Below are 20,239 nucleotides of genomic sequence, written 5' to 3'. Positions count from 1 at the left end.
GTTTTGGGAAGACCGAGACAAGTTCTGAGTGCTTGGGCTTGCATACTAGGGAGTCTGCGGATATTTGCAGTGCAAGTATTTCCTAGTACATGTAAGCTGTCCCGCACGAAGCCTAAAAATAGTTGCAACATTGGTGGTACTGTTGCGCCCCAGGACTTCCCGCCGAGAAACACGAGAAGGTTCAGAAATGTTTCAGCACACAATTCCTGGTCAATCCCCGAGTGTGGGCATGAGCCATATTATGAGGCAATCATCATCATCATCATCCTAATCATCATCATCATAATTTTCGTTGAGGTCCACGAAACAACAGCGAGCAACCAACCAACAGCTCGACGTCAGGCATCCTCCCCCGTCGCAGCGAGCAGCCATGTTTGGCAACCGATTCCAACCCACGGGACAGCCGGGCACTTTTCAGCAGGCGGCTGCAGCTGCCGGGCAACAAGCGGCACCCGGCACTGCGGCCACGAGACAGTTCGCACCCGTGTTCGGCGCCCCGCCAGTGGCTGCACAGCAGCTTACTGGTGCTGGCGTTCCGCGGCAACAGGCTTTTCTAACACCCCAGCAACAGCAGCAGCAGCAGTTCCAGCAACAACAGTTGCAGCAGCAGCAGCTACGACAGCAGCAGCAGTTTCAGCAGCAGCAGCTTCAACAACAGCAGCTTCAGCAACAGCAGCTTCAGCAGCAGCAGCTTCAGCAGCAGCAGCTACAACAGCAGCAGCAGCTACAGCAGCAACAGCAGCAGCAGTTTCGGCCACAGCAGCCAGCGGCACCACCGTATCAGGTTCCTCCGGGGGGTGCTTATCCGGGCGCACCACTGCCTGTCAGTTTTCCGGGAACCCAAGGAGGTAAGCAATCTCTACGGCTTACAGAATTAGTTTATATGAACGCATATATTTTGCATTGACCAGATCATTTGAATATTGAAAAGCAAATTGATTAAATTCTAGAAGCAATGCGCATTTTTTCGCGATGTGGTATGAAAACAAGAACGCATTCTGATGCAAACCACAAAGCTCATATTAAGGCAAGAAGCCATTGAAGTAAAAATTGGCAATTTGACAACGCACTTTACTACGCTCACAGAAATACATTTGGCACGTGCAGAGCAAACCAGACACGACCTTGAAGCACAGTGCAATAAACTCGTTAGTGATACGAAAAGTGGAATAGTAAATGAAGGTGACATAAAAAATCGTTCAGGCCGAAACAATCTCTAGTCCTTTGGTTTACCTGATGCCGACATCGGATAAATGGGAATGTAAGGTGGTTTCAGGATGTACCGAAACAATGGGTGTAATGGTAAACTCCTGCGCCATTGAAAAAGCGCACAGTTTGACAAACAATGCGAAAGTAAGGCGCGTCTGATAATTCTTAGGCTTGCGCTATTCAAAAACAGCGTGTTTGGTCAGCTGCTTCAAAACTAAGAGGCACTTGATTTTCAATAAAAGCAGGTTATTCCAGGAATGTGCGACAAGCTTGAAGCACGCCCTTAGCTTATTCTCGTGAAGAAATTGTTAAGCATGTCCTAATGTATAATAAGTTGCTTACAGGCAGTAAAACATACGTCTACAATGAAAGTGACAATTACGCTACAGAACGCACAGAGTAGCGGAAAAGGCACTTTATTTTTCAACGTCAAAATCGTTCAGTGCCTGGGTTCTCGTTGATTGCTGTTAACTTTCGAAGCTGTAAAAACAATGTATCATATTTTGCAAGCTTAATTTCTATGTCTCAACCTTGCCTTGTTATCGGAAGAGAGTCTTGGTTTGTGCTCGAAATCTCTAACACTGAAATATTTCCTTAGAGATACCGTGTTTGTCGCAGGAATCGTAATGAGCATAACGGAGGGATATTGATTGTCCTTCACGATGACGTATTCAGTACACCAGTAGGACAAATTAATGATTCGTCAGAGTGTGTTTGGTGCCGGCTGGCTTTCCGCACCGGGAGCATTCTTATTGTACGTTATTTTTATTGGCCGCCGAAAAACAAGACTACAATATCAGTTATAAATTTGTCAAGATAATTATCGTATGTATCCTCAAAATCAACGCCACTTGGACATGACGTTAGTATGCCAGCTGGGGTCGGACAAAATTTTCACCCGTCGTATAGCGCACGTACAGCTATTCAGTTTTTTTGTGGGGTCTAACGCAAATATATGATTTTTTAGGCTTGTTAACTACCCCCTAGAATTACTTTACGAATAGTAGCATTCCAGACTTAATTTTTTGTAATCGACGTGACTTAGTGCTAACGGGCATTGCTGCTGCGAGCCTCATGTCAAGCAGGACACCTTGACCACATTTTCTGTACACAGTGGGAGTCCAGTTTACGATGGCCCTATGTAGTAAGCATTCCTCCTTGGCTCTCCGCTGTAGTTAAAGAAGGGAATTGCGCTAAAAAAGACACGCACGAGTAAGGACATGGACGGGCGTACTCGTCCGTGTCTTTTTTAGCGCAATTCCCTTTAAGTATGTACGACTGACTCGCCCAACAACGTGCTCTCCTGAATTCCGCTGTAGTCCTTGGTGACTTTCATAAGGCTCCAGATGAGCACACAGACATATACTACAATGCCAAAACCACAGAGAACTTCCTATACTTGCAGACGCGATGTAAGACAACATTGTGAATGTCATTCATGTCATTCTGACCAATAAATTGAGAGAGGGTGCTTCATCTGGGACTACAAGGATGGGTACGTCATTTGTCAGCGCACCATCAATGAATAAATCAGTCCTGCACTTTCCAATGCATTTTGCCGCAGGTACACTGCTGTTTCCGAAACAGTACAGGGCTGTTGCCTCAGGGACGATTTTCATGCGACATCGCGCTGCTCCGCAGGCACACAGGAGACAGCCAGAACAGCCTGTGTCAATGAGGCCAGCGACAGTGGACCTTCCATTCAAAGTGACTCCCTTCAGCCAAATGCTTGTACCCTTGATTTCACATAGTGCCTCAGTTATTGTGTTTATTTCGTTGCTTTGCAGCGCCTCCTTCCAGTGACGCTGCGTGTGGTCTGTTCCGTTGCAGAGAAGACATTGCATCGGTCGTTTCGGTTGTTGACACTCTGTCGCCCTATGTCCGTCCTGGCTACAGTAGAACTTTCACTCTCCTTTTTCGTTAACCAGAGGGCGTGGCCTGTCCTTGGTACTTCCCTCGTCGACTGGTTTTTTTGCATGCAACGCGCTTGTGCTCTGAGCACGTGCTTCTGCGCTCACCGGTCTACGATCACGCGCTGCACCGAAAAACTCTTGCCTTTCACGCTCGATCCTCTCCGATTGCTGAATGTCGTCGATGTCTTTATGACGTTTTCCGAACAACATCTGGCTGAGTTGTTTCGAACGTCGTCCTCTGATTATCAACTCACAAGTGTCCCAGAAATCCAAGTTTGCCTCCAGGAACAACCGCACCGTGACGTGAAAATAGGCCACTGAGCTTCCGCTGTGCTGTTCCACCTGCTCGTGCATGTTGCGATAGTGTTCCGCCGCACGCGTTTGGCTCACAAAGGTTTGCCGAAAGCGCTCTTCAAAACAGCTCCCAGTTTTGATTTCGGATCTCCTCAAACGCGGCCCGTCTCCCACCGGTCTGGTCAAAGGGGACATTGCGGTAGGGAGGCGGGAGTTGTATGCCTCTTTTACCCTCCAGTGATGCCTTCTTCGATCAGTCAAGGCCGACCAATCTGAGCTCTGTTATACCGCACACATGGCACTCAACTGGAGAAACTGAGTAGTTTATAACCTGCACGTAAGTGGCCATCTTAAGAGGGTCCTCGTGCGGACGGTCGCGGCGAAGATATGTAATTGCCTGTTATAATGATAAAATAGAAGAAAAGAGATAAAAAAGGTAGGGAAAAGGAAGAAAATTGGGCATTTGAACGTGCGACCCCTGGATGTTGGACGGAAAGATGGCTTAGTCGGTTAGTCCACCAGGCCCCAGTTTACTTTGAAGCGGCATTGCTCCTGTCCAGAGCCTCGTACTTACGTGGAAAGAACCTGATGTCCGCGATCAGTGGTTGGATGGCATATTTTCTTGAAAAAATGGAGCGGCTTTAGAGACTAGGAAAAGCTTAAGCAGGTGCGAGGCGAGCGCCGCACGCTTAGCGCCTTAGCGTGGGAAACTCGCCCTGCTAACTAACCCAACGAATGCTGCTCGCGAGAGTGAAATACCTTTGTCTTATTATGATAATCCTAACATGACTATTTTCGAAAATAGAACGGCCCAGAGGGCTGTGCTACGAGTGCCATGACTGATAATGTCCTATATATATATAAATAAATATATATATATATATATATATATATATATATATATATATATATATATATATATATATATATATATGTGTGTGTGTGTGTGTGTGTGTGTGTGTGTGTGTGTGTGTGTGTGTGTGTGTATATTCATTATGGGATCAAATGGGAGCGCTGTTCACTTCTTTCTGTGATTAGTGGTTCAGAGAAGGAGTTCAAGGGAGGAAAAAAGAAAGAAAAGGAAAAAGAAACTTACTTGAACATAATTGCAGCGCCGTGGTTCTAAACCGCACGTGCGGGCGAGACACAGAAGGATATATAAACGTGCGTGGCGATGGTGCGCACGCGAAAAACTGCCGTAGTAAATTTAGAGACTTGAGAAAAAGTTACGTTGACAACAGATAACATGGCGAACAGCACTCCAATACGACAAGAGGAATTATTTAGACATGGAAAATTCCCTTGAACTAAGTATGGCTTCCAGGAGAACTGCTTCTAATTATCGAAAATTTTAAAAAAGATGAAGTAATATGAAATATTCGCCGCGCTTACCGAGAGGATCGCGCCAGCACGAGACTACACCAGGCACGTTACTGAGACCTGGACCCCTGTGGCCAGCACAAAGCCCCTTGTTCCGCCGGCCTGGCGCAGATCACGTGCGTTCCGATCGCCCAAGGCTAGAGTACCGCGCCGTTCAAAAATCTATCTATCAATATTCTATCAAAAATCCAACCTTTATATTGTTACGTAGGAAGACGCAGACGAAAAGCTATATACAAACATATTTTCATGGGAATACAGGCACTTGGCCAAGAGGCAACAGCACGCGCTAGCCTCCAATCGTCGCCGTCGTCTTCTCATTGCTCGCCTCTTCGTCCTTGTAAACACTGTTCCGTAGCACTACCCCCGGCGGCAAAAGCGCCGTCCCGGAGCGACTAAAGGCCGGACTCGGAAGCAGTGTAGTAGGCCTTGAGCCTTCTGACGTGCAGGACATCACTAGATGCCAGAGTAGAGGATGAGGTTGAACACACAGGAAAATTTCGTACGTCACAGGGGTCGCCTGGTGCAGCAGGTGGTAGGGCCCTGTGTATCGCGAAATGAGCTTTTCTGAAAGTCCGACGGGATGAGAGGGCGACCACAGGAACACGAGCGCACCAGGCGAAAACTGTACGTCACGGTGGCGGGCGTTGTACTGACGCTGCTGAGTGGTTTGCGAGGCCGTCAGTCGAGCACGCGCAAGCTGGCGTGCATGGTCGGCGAGGGCGATGGCGTCGCGCGCATACTCGCTTGTTGAGATCGCAGCAGGAGGAAGTGCCGTGTCAAGGGGCAACGTCGGTTCGCGACCGTACAGTAGGTAAAATGGAGAAAATCCGGCGGTGTCGTGCCGGGAAGAATTGTACGCAAACGTGACGTAAGGAAGGGCAATGTCCCAGTCGTGGTGGTCTTTAGAAACGTACTTGGACAGCATATCGGTAAGAGTATGGTTTAACCGCTCTGTCAGGCCATTGCTTTGAGGATGGTATGAGGTAGTCAGTTTGTGTTGAATGGAGCAGGAACGCACAATGTTAGCGATAACTTTCGAGAGGAAGTTTCGACCACGGTCAGTAAGCATCTGTCCCGGGGCGCCATGAAGTAATGTCACGCAAGAGAAAGTCCGTGACGTCAGTGGCGCAACTGTTAGAGAGAGCCCGAGTGATAGCGTATCGGGTGGCGTAATCAGTCGCGACGGCTACCCATTTGTTCCCAGAGGATAACGTGGAAATGGGACCGAGCAGGTCTAATCCAACACGAAAGAACGGTTCTACAGGGACGGTGATCGGCTGGAGATGACCGGCAGGTAGCACCTGAAGTGTTTTCCGACTCTGGCAGGGATCACAGGCAGCAACATAGCGTCGAACGGAGCGAGCGAGACCAGGCCAGTAGAAGCGGTGGCTACGCGGTCGTACGTGCGGGTTACCCCAAGATGTCCTGCAGTGGGTGCGTCATGCATCTCAAAGAGCACAGTATGTCGTAGCTGTTTTAGCACGACAAGAAGAAGATCAGAGCCGTCAAGGAGGAAGTTCCTTCGGTACAGAATGCCGCTCTGAAGGACATATCGGCAAATGGATGCGTCGGTAGGTGTAAAGCGCAGACGCTCGATAAGTGCACGCAGTGATAGGTCGCGGTATTGCTCATCGGTGATGTTAGCTAAGGCAGACACAGAGAAAGCGCCGTTGGTGGTACTACTATCGGCGTCGTCAGGCTCGTCTGCCGGGTAGCGAGACAGGCAGTCAGCGTCCTTGTGTAGTCGGCCAGATTTGTAGGCCACAGTATACGAATATTCTTGGAGGCGTAAGGCCCAGCGACCATGTCTTCCTGCAGGCTCTTTCAGTGAGCATAACGAGCAAAGCGCGTGATGGTCTGTGACAACGGAAAAGGGTCGGCCATATAAGTATGGGCGGAACTTCGCAACCACCCAAACTAGGGCCAGACACTCACGCTCAGTGATGGCATAGTTGCGCTCCGAAGGTGAGAAGAGCCTTCTTGCGTAAGCGATAACACGGTCACTGCCAAGCAGGCGTTGGGCCAGTACGGCACCAATTCCGTGCCCGCTAGCGTCAGTACGGCATAAGTCATCAGCCATCGAAAAAGAAAACGAACGATATAAAATACTTAATGAAGAAAAAAAAAGCAACACAGCATATACTGAAAATCAAATAATGTGGCACTGTGACCACTGGAAGAAGCATTCATCTAATAAAATTATCATACCTTTTGTACGAACCGAGGAACACGTAGATTATAGAATATATACAGGTGATTCAAAGACAAAACAAGAAACTAGTGTAGCTTTTATAATACTAGACAATGACCATAAAATTGAAAGCCTAAGAAAATACAAGCTACCACGATACAGTTCCAATTAGGATACAGAAGTTGTAGCTATTTTAAAAGCAATAGAACACATCACATCGTCAAACAAATAGTTTAGATATCAACTATTCAGACAGCTTATCAGCACTGTAAGCTTTAGGACACCCAAGCAATTCGAACCCAAAGATATGCGAAGTAAACGATATATTAGATCACTCAAAGTAATTGAACATAAAATGAACATATGTGAAAGGCCACAGTGGGATATTAGGAAATACGCTAGCCGATGAATTAGCAAAAGAATCTACAAATGATGGCAAAGAAACATTTTTCCCAACTTCAAGAACATTTATTTCAGAGCTGCAAGCAAACTTATAAATGTGATGTAACACAATGTGGAATAAAGAAGGAATTACTAGTTACATTTAGAAATGGATGACGAAGGTAAATAACAACCTCAAACACTTTCCAAAAAATTTCTATATTTCCCAGGCACTGACAGGACATGGGAGGCTCCCGTTTTACTTTTTGCAATTTAACATAATATAAGAATAAAAATGTCAATGCGGGGTAACCATTGCTGGTTTCGACCGCTACCTGGAAGATTGCTCACTTGCAACTATACAACTAAATGAACCATCAAAAAATACGTGATAACTTGGAAAATAGTAAAACAGTAATTATTAAGAGAAAATAAGCAATGATGATTCTATAGGAAACACTAGAGAAAATTGAGGAAAACACTATACAGTGTGAAAACAATGCAAAATAACTAAAATAGTGAAAAAAATTGAGAACAACATCTTCAAGCGTATTCTAACATGGTTATGAGAAAGACATTGTGCATAAAAAACCACTATTGGTGAGGACTCCTCAGCCACTGTTCTTTATCAAACCACCAATACCACCACAACAAAACGACAAAACAACAGATATACACACCACACAATGGGCTACAACAATCGAAAGCAAGGAGCTTAAAGCTTATCAACTTCGCAAGACATGCAAAGGACCTAACAACTAGCGCAAGGATTGGATCCGACAAGAATCGAGGACCGCTCAAGCACTAGAATAGCAATGAACAGATCGAATAATTAAAGAAGAATCCCTACAAGACGGAGGAAAAAACGCAATTTACGTACTTTTTGTTTACTTTTTGTTCAATAAATGCCCGCTGCTTGCTGAGCCTGTCCCCGTGGCTGTGGATGCTGATAGTAGCTTTCTCTTTCTCTATTTCACTTTCTCACCCACACCTTCTCTAAACTTTCACATTTATCCGCTCACCTACCCCCTTTTCCCTCCTCCTCTGTACTACTTCCTATTCCTTTCTGTACTCTCACCCGAAACCTTCCAACCCAGCCCTCTTATTTCCTATTCCTAAACTGCAATACTTTAGTGGTGCAGGCGGGGAATGCTCTACCCCTTTTCACACTCTGTAGGGCGTGTAACACGACTACGACACTCCGTTGGACGGAGAAGCTCGACGTCGAAAAGGCCAAGAATACTTCGTCTGCACAGCAACAAAGTCGACTGCAGCCGCGGCGAAAATAAGCTCATGGGGTGCATTAGAGCTCAACAGCGACTAATGACCCCTAGAAGGATTGCTAGCCAGACGCTACATGCTTATTTTGCTCCATAGTACGTGCTGTCACAACGCCAGTATGAAGCCCGGTTTTTGCTTCTGATACGGTTTGCGAGCTCCCGAGTATTTCAACGTAGCTTCAGCATTATTATGGCTGGTTTAGTGTTCCGACTTTTAACTCCAAACCGCTTATAACGAAGTCCGTGTCCTGTTCCTATCACTTTGTTATAGCTAGTGTTTACTATATATAGATGGTGTTGTTTTCTAGACCTTAGAGACATTTTATAAAAAATAATGAGAGCAGCGAACGTGGTGTTTTTCCAGATGGCTTCCTAGGCGAGGCGCACATACCTTGTCCCTAATAACGTGAGCTTCAAGAAAATAATTAGCAGAAATTGCCGAATAAACTCTTCTATTAGTTCCACGGGGGCGGTTATCTAAATTGCAAATTTGTGGCTAGTGATATTTTCATGCACACCTATCTTTTGAAGATGTTGAAAGTCGCACCTAGTTCCAGATGGTCATCATCAAATTGTAACGTTCAATCGAGGCCGTATTGAGACTGAGCACGTCCCATTGCGCGTCAGACGGCAACGCCCCGGAGATGGGGCCGAGTCTGGACGATAGCCATGCCGCGGCGAAGCCTGACCCGACATACAGCCGTATTTGCTTGCCAGGAAAAAGTGTGACGTATGAGACATGCGGTTTCAAACTTGCCCGCCCAGGCCGTCACGGGGTGTCTTCGTGTGATGGCGGCACCGCCTTTCGCGAGTTCCCACGGCGATCGGTTTGAATTTTGCCTGGATTTACTGAAAATTCCAGTATGCATATATCGAATTAGGTGCATCTTTCAGGCGTTTTAGAAAATGAGGGCGTAATAAAATGTGACTGCCTTAAAATTTGCCGTTTGAATAACTTCCCGTAAAGCACTATTGAAGAAATATATTTTAGAAGAGCTAACTGCTGGCCTAGTTGGTGATCTTGCATACTAAAAAGTTCTTGCGTCCAAAACAACATGTCATCTTTCTTGTGTGTGTTGTTTGTGGCGCAAAATCTTTTTAGTATGCACTAATCAAGTAAATAATGGTTTTTTATTATGTTTACAGCGAACCTGTATATGGCTACGTTCTGGGAAAGAATGCTTGCGTCTATCGTGCCGTGTAGATCGAGAATTTCTCCCGATAAATGAGCCGATTCCGAAGATAGTACAATAGCGGCCGACCCTCGGCAGTGGTGAAGCAGGCATCAAGCACTCTGCCAATATGAAAAAATAATTTATTATCTGCTCCAAATATAACCCGTATCAGATATTAGGCTGATAAGAACAGATACTACGCCGTCGGCCACGTCGGCCATGTCGGCGTAGTATGGCCAACGTACATGGTTGACATAGCCGCACGTCGGCCGTGTCAACGTTCGTACCACCCTCTCATTGTCGCCCTTCCAAGCGCTTGCGTATCTCCTTTCCTTCCACTCTCCCGTGGTGGCGGTCCCATAAACGTGCTGCTAGCCAGGACCACGAGGTGAAAATAAATGCGAATCGTCGATGTAGCCCCGATGCCGCAAGCTTAGAAAGTTTCACCTGAGCAATGGCCAGGTTTCAGAGGTAGTTTGTGGGGAACCAGTTTTTTGTTGCCTGTGTTGTGTGTAAACACTTGTAGTTTCCGATTGACCTCACAACCATTGCTGCACCATGGGACGTCGACAAACGCACCATCGCCTTGGCCACGGTGGAGCAGTGTGTGCCCTCGGAGTGCTGTGAGGCGCGTGTCCGTTCTACGTGCCGGGATACTTTAGTAAAAGGTGTGGGAGGCCGCGTATAGCCAAAAATACGCGGGAATGTGCACCTCATCATCTTCCGAGGATCAACATCACTGAGCAGCGACTAGTCGCTCCTCGCCTTCCATTTATGTGCATTTCGCAATGTATAAGCAACTCGCGCGAATCACCAATCTGACTGTAGTAAAAAGAAAGTTAAGCAGTAGGTTACACGCCTGTAACACGGTAAGGCACGCGTGCTAATGTATTAAGTCATGTGAGTAGTCAGACTTCTTGCAAGACATATCGAGCCGCAATGGGAAGCAAATGCATGGCGCTGTAAGTCTATCCCCTCAACGACACATGGCAGAACTTAATGCACTACCCAAGCGTGCAGCATGCTTGACGCCTGTAAGTATTACAAATGTGCAATAGAAGCCGAACACAATTACGCTGCGTCCTCTCAGCAGGGTAAAGCCGCACTTGCGGTTGAACGCGTGGCTTCCGCCGCTTCACACGCCGAGCCTCGCTTCTCGCTTGGCGAGTATCCTCGACTGCAGCGAGTATCCTAGGGCCGAGGACCGAGTATCATAGGACCTAGGATCGATTATCCAAGGGCCACTGTGCAATGCGCTATGTCCCGGGCGAGCATCCTCCATCGCAGTCTCTCTCGCTTCGCAGTCTTCCATCACCACAACCGCCGTCACGTAAAATAGGCGACGCAACACTTGTTTTTTTGTCGGCGCCGTGCCATTCCTTCGCCTCTGTGCTCTCCGCTCGCTCAGAGGTGACGTGGTATCTTTTTGCACCATTCGACTAGACACCCATCGGGCAAGGAGCCACTTGAGGTTTTTGCCCTAATATTCCCATGAATTTATGTAGTGATATTTTCTATCACAACAACACGGGCTCGATTGAAAAAAGGCTAGATATCCAGAGTCATGGCCACGAGATAAAAGAAAAGTCCAGCCTGCCGCGTCAGGCGGGCTGCAATGGAAGCGAACGTGACAGCCTCAGCTGCATTCTCGGCCGCTTGGCTTGGCCGAATGGCGCTACCTGTCGGGGATGCGAGGCATCGGCTTCAAGGGGAGACGACGTTCCAAGTGCGTTCCTGATGCATTTTCTATGCCGATCCCAGACAACAGTCCCCGACTGGTAGCGGCGCAGCGGATCACACCGTTTTCTATGCACCTTGATTTTTTATCATGCGGCCACGGCAGAGAAGTTCATCGACTGCTATGAAATAAGGAACAACAAATCGGGCGCACAGGCACATAAACTAAAAATTGAGCAGGAAATAAAATTGCAGTGCATGAAGTAACGCATACACATCTTAGCGTTATAGTAAAAACAATTATCACGTTAGAATTGACTGACATGCCAGTTTGTACCACATAGATGAAATTGAGGGGGCAATACGAGAAGGGAATCGACCTATTAAATATATGCAGGCTCAACGCACTGTGGGAATCGTGCACGAGACTATGTGCCTGTCTAGCTGCCTGTCTTGCCTTGGCATGGTTTTTGTTGTGTCATAAGATGGCTCGAGGTGTCCGTGTTAGAAGATGTTGCATATAACGAAGGCACGAAGGCGCCGACATGAAGACGTCGGCGATGTCATGACTATGAGGAGGGCCCTAAGGAAAACGTCTAAATACCAACGAGAATGGTAGCAGGAGGGCACGGCCGTAGTCATATGACGGCGGCCGTTCTCGAACGCGGTGTGCTCGCAACATAGACGAGAGAGGCAGTCACCGCATTATACTGGGCTGAGTCACAGAACTCTTCGCTCAGTATGGGCTTCGGCGATTCTTGCAACGACCAGAGACAGTCTGCTAAACTATACGATACACCATTTCAGATTTAAGGTATCTTGTGCGATGTTATACATAACTAGGACCCTTTTAAATCGACGAGTGAGATGATTAATTTAATTTGGACGGTGGCATAACAAAAATAAATATGCCTTAAACCTACAGCGAAGCACTACTTCATTCGTGCAGCGCCGCAAGGGTTTCCCGGACGTCAACCGGTGGGTCTCGCACCACGGCCTCCTTACGCGGGCGTTCCACAGGGGCCGTATGCGGTGCCCGCCCCCCAAACTGCACCGGGAGTGCAGCCTCTGGCACCGCAGAGTTTCGCCCCGGGTCTACAGTACCAGCCTGTGGCTCCCAGCTACGTTGCCCCACCGCCTCAAGCTTTGCCCGCGCCAGCCGGGGGGGCCCTGCCTGCGAACGCCGTCGCCGGACTGGATCCTGGTGCGTGCGGTCGTCGCCCATTTCTTGAATAGCAGGGTTGCGAATCCTGCTATTCATGGTCCTGCTATATCCTGCTATCTATCTATCTATCTATCTATCTATCTATCTATCTATCTATCTATCTATCTATCTATCTATCTATCTATCTATCTATCTATCTATCTATCTATCTATCTATCTATCTATCTATCTGTCTGTCTGTCTGTCTGTCTGTCTGTCTGTCTGTCTGTCTGTCTGTCTGTCTGTCTGTCTGTCTGTCTGTCTGTCTGTCTGTCTGTCTGTCCGTCCGTCCGTCCGTCCGTCCGTCCGTCCGTCCGTCCGTCCGTCCGTCCGTCCGTCCGTCCGTCCGTCTGTCTGTCTGTCTGTCTGTCTGTCTGTCTGTCTGTCTGTCTGTCTGTCTGTCTGTCTGTCTGTCTGTCTGTCTGTCTGTCTGTCTATCTATCTATCTATCTATCTATCCTTGTCTGTATGTCCAGCTGCAGGGATATAACCTCGTATCCCCCACCCCCAAATACGCCGATAAAAAAAAAAATCAATTAATAGTGCCGGTGACTACTTTTAGCAGGGAAGCGAGCAAGCAGACAGGCCCATGTATCGATACGGTGAGTTTCCCTGTCATGTGGGAAAGTGCACCATTAGGATGAGATAATACCAATAATACTTCCTTCTACCTTTCGCAAATATATTGTCACGTGGTAGTGACGGCGAAGAAAAGCAGCAAAACTATGAATGGCGAAACTAGAGTTTTATTGGGCGAACCTGTGCCCTCAAAAAGAGGCTAGACTTAAAGCACAATGATAGCGGCGAACACAGTCCGCGACCATCGGAAATCTGATCCGCGGGCCAAGCACGTTGGCTTTTATACATCAGACGTCGAATGTTCCAGAACAATCGCTGGCACCCACGCATCTTCCACAACGATCTACACCATTCGGGTCGCGCATACATGCAATCAGATTACGCAAGCTTCGGTGAAAGACAGCGGATGGAACCATCGATAACATTCCAAAAACTTACGATACATGCAGGCGCGTCCTGCGTTGCGCGATAACATTTATTAGTCGGTGAAACGTGGTCGCCCAATAAGGATAAAGAAGTACATAGTTCAATATTGCAGCGTGGTCCTACACCAGCCTTCCAATCTCTCATTAGTGACATCGACCTTTTGCCTACAGATTAGGTATCATTGCCTCTATAGCGATTGGGAGCCAGCACGAAGCGTGCTTCCTTTGAGAGTGCTTCATTTTTGGTGGTTACCTATACAGCCACAAATCGAGCCAAAGAAAGGCTCACAGAGTAGAAAACTGCACGCGATTATGTTGATCAAGCATGAACGATATCATTTCCTTTTCTTCTTTCTTATTTAAGCGCCAAGAAGGTGCAAGGGGGCGAAATCTATTTGAAATAACATTCTAAATTCGAGGTAACAGTTTCTGTAGAAATCGGCCATATTTTAAACTTCAATTTTGCTCAGAGAAACTAAATTGCAAACAAATTCGTTCGAAGGACAAGTGCAACGGCTTTCCCAACCAAAATCTCTTATCTAGAGTTTGTTCTGACACTTTGTTCGTTAATGGCGAGGGGTGGCCTCAAAACTGCTTTTAACTGTACTTAAGAACTGATATGTTCGAACGTATACCAGCGCCATTATAATGTAATTACGGGCTTACAAGGACACGTGCATGAGGATGCATGAGATTCCGTTGTTGTGCCTCGGTTTAGGGTTAGCAGACGAGTAGACAATGTGAGTAGACGACAGAGAGAGATCAGTATTTACTTACCTTGAAAAACACCGATGACGGGTTCTGATTTCTATACGGAATGCCGCAATTCAACAACGAGCTGAACCGAAATATCATCGCTGCAACAATTTCATCGTTCGAGCGAACAATTATTTTATTGTAATACGTGGACATGGTAGTGCTATGCTCACGAAATGTCATTGCACTACTCGCAACGAAATGTGTTTTGCAACACGGGCCGGTTCACGAGCAAGTGTAATCAAAATACTGAGTAAGCCAATTCTGCCATTGGTATTGGGATGAAATATCCGAGGTGTAGCATGCCGATGTAGCTTCTTTGCCTCTGCTCTCCGGAACTGGCGCTGGTGTCTTGTCTAAAAGACGTAGCTGGAGTCTTACACACAGCTGAAGCTCTGAGAGGGAAAGCAGTAAACATAGCAGCGACGTTAGCCTGGAAGTGTTTGGAGAGGATTCCCTTGCGTTGCAGTGTAGATTTTCACGTCACAAATGGCGTAGGTACCTAAAGAACAATTAGGAACGTCTCGATTGGGAGGTGCAATTTTATACTATCATTGCAAGAGGTGCACGCGCGTTGGACGTGCGTCAAGTGTAGCGTTTTGTAGACATCTCAGTGCATGCATGCGCCCGTATTTGCTATTATGTGCCTACTCCGCGAGACCATCAGCAGCTCCATTTCGAGAGTGTGATGTAAGCTGTCGAGCATTATAATATTCGGTGATTGTGAGAAAGCGTGGGATCAGCATAACTTTCCTTTTTTGTGTGTGAAGAGGGAATGCGGTTGTTCCGTTAGGAGCATGGCATTTGTTTTACACGAATGTTATGCCCTAGAACGATGAATGCGATACGCCATCATTGCATTCATGCAAACGCTGCTATGATGAGCTACCAAGAACGTGGTTGTGGATTATTTGTGCCAGTGGCTTGTTATTGCAATATCTGCTAAGTTTTCTAGCCTTAATCTGGAGCCCTCCACTGCACCCTGTCTCCGAGTCAAATCGGCGTTTTAACAGTGCCTGCGCGTCTAATGTGCCTTCTGCTCGTGTTTGTTCTCCTCAACCACTTTTACGCAAAATGTACCGACGAGGTATTCCTTATCGCCACACTTCTAGACTACACTTAACACATAAATTCCATAATTAATTATTTTATTTCAACCATATCCATTGCTGAAGCGGTTCACTTACGTGAAACGTTTGTCGAATTTATGCTTCTCTTTTTCTCTCTTCCGCGCAGCACGTCTTACGGTGGACAATATCTTGCAAGTCCTCACAGAAAGAGGTAATCGTCAACCAAGCATTGCATTCTACGCAACCTCTCGCAGCTGAAGACGCGAGCTCATGGCGTTCTATACGGGCAGAACAAATTTCGCATTGCATTACCTTAAAGTACTTCCTGCATGTTGCCACTTTTTAGGGAAGGAAAATGTCTTTTCTTTGGCAGGACCATGCATTGTACAAGTGAAGAAGTTCTCGAAATATTACCGCGGAGTGCCTGCTCTGTGTTGTGCTCGTTTCTTACTCACGGACAACTGTACATGTCAAGCGTCCTTCAGCCCTGCCCGCTTTATTGATTCCCGTAGGAATCATAATGCAAGTCATATCTAACATGGGCAAAAACAAAGTCAAAACTAAAATCGAAATTTGAGTGACAGCGTCTGTAATTTCGTAATATCTTTACTCGGCCACGTTGATATAAAAACATTTGAGGTGGAAATCACAAAAGCCATGCGAGAGTAGTTTGCTAACGCTATATGTACAATATTCTTTAAGGACTGAAAAGCTTGAACAACCAAAAGCGGCCAGCATTGCACTGAAATCGATGGAATTTTGTGATAAGATGCAGCCGAAAATTACACTGCGATATTCATTGACGTTTTCTTCCTTTATTTTCAATTTGCGAAATATATATATTAAGCACTTGAATAACAAAATTCCGAGCACCAAGAGTTAACCGATGGTGAATGAGTAGACGAGAAAGTGTTGACATACATCATAAAGTTACTATTTCAATGTGAGAGTCTTGCTCATAAATATGTCCCTGACGTCTCGATGTGCCAGCAAGGAGCTATATTTCAGCGTGTTATCCTGTCACCGCACAACGTGTACCGTTAGTGGCTACTGTCGGCCAAATTGGCGACTTTTCGGGGGCGTTTGAGGTTTAAGAGGAAGCTTTATCTCGGGTGCTCCTACATATGTAAAAGAAGAATTAGTTTGTCTCGGCAACCACTGCTCCAAATTTCACGAAGTTTCTTGCATTGAAAAGGAATACATAAGAAGAAGTGACTCTTGACTTAGAATATTTGACTTAGGTCGTCACTTTTTATTAAATGTCGTCAAAAATCGAAAATTTTCAGAAAACGAAGCTATGAGTTTAGCAGTCTGTATCTCAGCAATGTACAATGCTATCACAATTCTGTGAATTGCACTTAATAGTACATCTAAAGCGGACAAAACTCAAATCTCAGAAATGTTGTCACATAAAAATACAGCTTTTGGAGAACCCTTGTACACAACGTAACGAATTCACGTAAGACTTAAATCGACACATTGAATTTGTGCGTTTTGAATTATCTAATGGATGCCGTTTTCAGAACCGCGGTATCTGTTCTTGACGCAGAGGAATCAATTTTTCAACTTCATACTTCTATTTTTTTTTTACACTTCCGAATTTTTAGATATTCGTTCAACGAAATTCAGGCCCTAAATCAAAATTCCGCTTGCAACATTCACTATAATTTACCTTTTTCTCTCAACTGTAACACATTTAATTATTGTCGGTCAAGGGGTTATGGGGCGTTTTACATCTATATGTGTGGGCCGTGTCGGAGTTGGGCGCGAGCTAAAGCTTCCTCTTAAAATGTGTGGTTGGGTCTCCGGCTACTTTTGGGCGACGCTTGACTGATATTAAGCGATATTTATGGCCACTTTTTCATGAGCGCACGAAAAGGTAAACAGGCTCCGAGATTATAGCTAGTGCATAGAAGTTACAGCTCTAGGCACTTTACACCTTCATTTATTAGCATATACCTTACTTTAATTTATTATTTTCCGATATCGTCTTCCTTTGCTTTGACATACTCTCACTTCAAATACCAGCCGTGCGTTAGACTTCACGTATTTATTATCGTTTTGACGCTACATGGCTCGTACGCAGTGCCGTGTATCATTGGCAATGGAGCCTTCGTAGATGGTCCCACATTCAGCGTTTGAAAGGTATACGTGGAAAGGCAGACAAATAAATGAAATGTAGAAGCTGCCTTCTAAAAATCATTATATTGCTAAGGTTGAGTCAGCCCATGGTAACCGCGGGAAACAGGGCTCTAAACGTCGCAAAATACAACCTACAGGATATTGCTCATCTTGAGGCTGGGAGTGGTCTGGGAGATACATGTGTTTAGCGAGAACCTTATCAGCCCTCGTGCTGAAGATGAAAGGGGAGTCCGATAACGGAGCTTCCAGTTCCTGAAGCGAATGGGAGTGCAGTTGCACGAAGCTGCCGAAACGCTTGTCGGCACTTCGTGTGTCGAATGCCATCAATCCAGGAAGAACACGAAGCACAAAGATTGGGGCAGCTTTAACATGGGGCGGCCAAATCGCTCATTTCTTTGACAGCTCGCTCCTCTTGCTCGAGTCTTAAATGCGTCATTTTACAAACGGCGACCCGTATCAAAGTCATTCAGTACTTTGCTAGCCCATTAAATCACACAAAGTGCAACGTTCTGGCTCGGCGCCACAGATCACAGAAATGTCACCGGCACAAATGCCCTATTGTCTAGGTCGCACAATGTGTCCGAAAAATCGGTTTCTCCACCTCATGTGCCGAATGGGAGTGCATTTTCTTCTCGACTTCTCAATAAAAGGTAGCTTAGAATCAATGTGCAGTTGGTTCTGCTAACCATGATTCTGATCAATAAATTGCGAGTACGGTTGCAGGAACAACGCTTGATCTAGTAAACCGTAACACGTGAAGCTTTTACGGAACCACCCAGCTCAAGAAAAACGAAAGCCTTTACGCACTACTGATGTGCCACAAATTAGGCACTGTTATGTTGTTAATTGACATTCCAGAGTATTTAGCTGTCGTAGTTTGAGATCGGCTGCAAAAAATCATGGGCCAAAATGAACGTATGCATATTTTGGCCACTTTAGCCTTCAGTTTTGGCTGTATTCCTTGAGTATCCATAGGTAACACCGGCGCTGAGTTGCAGCTGAATATTTAATCTTGTGACTGCTGGTACTTGCAGGTAACCTTTTGCGTGTTCGTCGCCCTAAGCAAGGGAGGGGCATGGGAAAGATCCACGTTCAAGTCTATCAGCGTGCCTTTTTTGTTGTAGTTGAATCATACTTAGAACAACAAAAGATCAACATATCTTTCGCCAATTTTTGAACGCGCATTTAAACAAGTGCGATTGCACTGCCAAAGTAAAATGCGCGGGGTGCATTTGAAACGGTGGGATGCAGTATTGAGGCGTGTTGCGCAGGCATTGACTGGCGTCGCATCATCCAAGACCCCCAGTACGCGCCAAAGATATTCGCCGCCCAATCGGACGAAGATGAGAGCGACGAGGATGAAGAGAGCGAGGAGGAAGGTAAGTGCCCTGCTGGATGGGCAGTTGTGACGGAACGCCACACTGCCGTCCTTTGCGCAACTGTCGCGATGGCAGTGTTGCCACACGTAACAAATATTATTACTAGGTGTTTGCTTGAAAAACTTGCAACAACCAGTAGAAATTAGTAGATTAAATACGCTGACAAAAGAGGTACCATAAGTGCACGTAGATAGCGCGATCACGAATATAATGCCGGTGGGATGGAGAGGGGGGGCACAAAACCAAATGTAAGTAATAATACACGAAGTGAGGTACTGGAAGTGGTAAGCGAATACATCTACTTAGGGCAGTAAGTGACCGCGGATCCGGATCATGAGACTGAAATAATCTGAAGAATATGAATGGACTGGGACGCGTTTGGCAGGCATTCTCAGACCATGAACAGCAGGTTGCCATTATCCCTCAAAAGAAAAGTGTATGACAGCTTTGTCTTACCAGTACTCACCTACGGGGCAGAAACCTGGAAGCTTACGAAAAGGATTCTACCTAAATTGAGGACGACGCAACGAACTGTGGAAAGAATGATGAGTGAAACGTTAACGGATAAGAAAATAGCAGATTGGGTGAGGGAACAAATTCGAGGTAATGACAGCTTAGTGAAATCAAGAAAAAGAAATGGGCATGGGCAGGACATGTAATGAGAGGGAAGGTAACCGATGGTCATTAAGGGTTACGGACTGGATCCCAAGGGAAGGGAAGCGTAGCAGCGGGCGACCGAAAGTTTGGTGGGCGGATGAGATTAAGAAGCTTGCAGGGACAATATGGCTAAAATTATTGTATGACCGGGGTAGTTGGAGAAGTATGGGAGATGCCTTTGCTCTGCAGTGGATGTAGCGAGGCTGATTATTATTATTATTATTATTATTATTATTATTATTATTATTACATGAAGTGATGCCGCCAAGAAAGGGGCAACGATGTATAGAAACGGAAACCCGCGGGGCACTTCATTCCTCTTTACTGCGAACGGCCGATGCAAAATACAGTGACAGGACGAAAGCATGCGCATTTGTCCTCGCTGCTGACGTCACTGTCGGCGAGAGTGGCGCTGTCCTCCATGCCATCAAAGCAAAGCAGTGCACTGCCAATGCACCCACCGCGGCAGCATTGATTGCGCGTGTTCGAACACCGCTCCGTACGCAGTGGAAATCGTGGTGGCG

The 20,239-nt window shown here is 46.3% G+C and overlaps 1 protein-coding gene and 1 non-coding gene across 2 annotated transcripts in view; one reads left to right on the top strand and one right to left on the bottom strand.

The window, feature by feature from the left end:
- The first annotated feature begins 305 nt into the window (after nt 1-305).
- The window catches only part of LOC135920421 (PH and SEC7 domain-containing protein-like), an 82,628-nt gene continuing 62,694 nt past the window's right edge, over nt 306-20,239 (top strand). The window contains exons 1-4 of the mRNA XM_070533210.1: nt 306-848; nt 12,453-12,707; nt 15,704-15,748; nt 18,951-19,058. Of these exons, the coding sequence (XP_070389311.1) occupies nt 371-848; nt 12,453-12,707; nt 15,704-15,748; nt 18,951-19,058 (886 nt within the window). The 5' untranslated portion in view covers nt 306-370. The remainder of the gene's footprint in view (nt 849-12,452; nt 12,708-15,703; nt 15,749-18,950; nt 19,059-20,239) is intronic.
- LOC135920435 (U2 spliceosomal RNA) lies at nt 9,872-10,058 on the bottom strand. Its single transcript, XR_010570260.2, has one exon. It is a non-coding gene; the product is annotated as a U2 spliceosomal RNA (small nuclear RNA).

The sequence above is a fragment of the Dermacentor albipictus genome, chromosome 2, assembly GCF_038994185.2.
Source record: "Dermacentor albipictus isolate Rhodes 1998 colony chromosome 2, USDA_Dalb.pri_finalv2, whole genome shotgun sequence".
NCBI lineage: Eukaryota > Metazoa > Arthropoda > Arachnida > Ixodida > Ixodidae > Dermacentor > Dermacentor albipictus.
The sequence above is the reverse complement of the archived record's forward strand: the minus strand, read 5'-3'. Positions and strand labels throughout refer to the sequence as shown.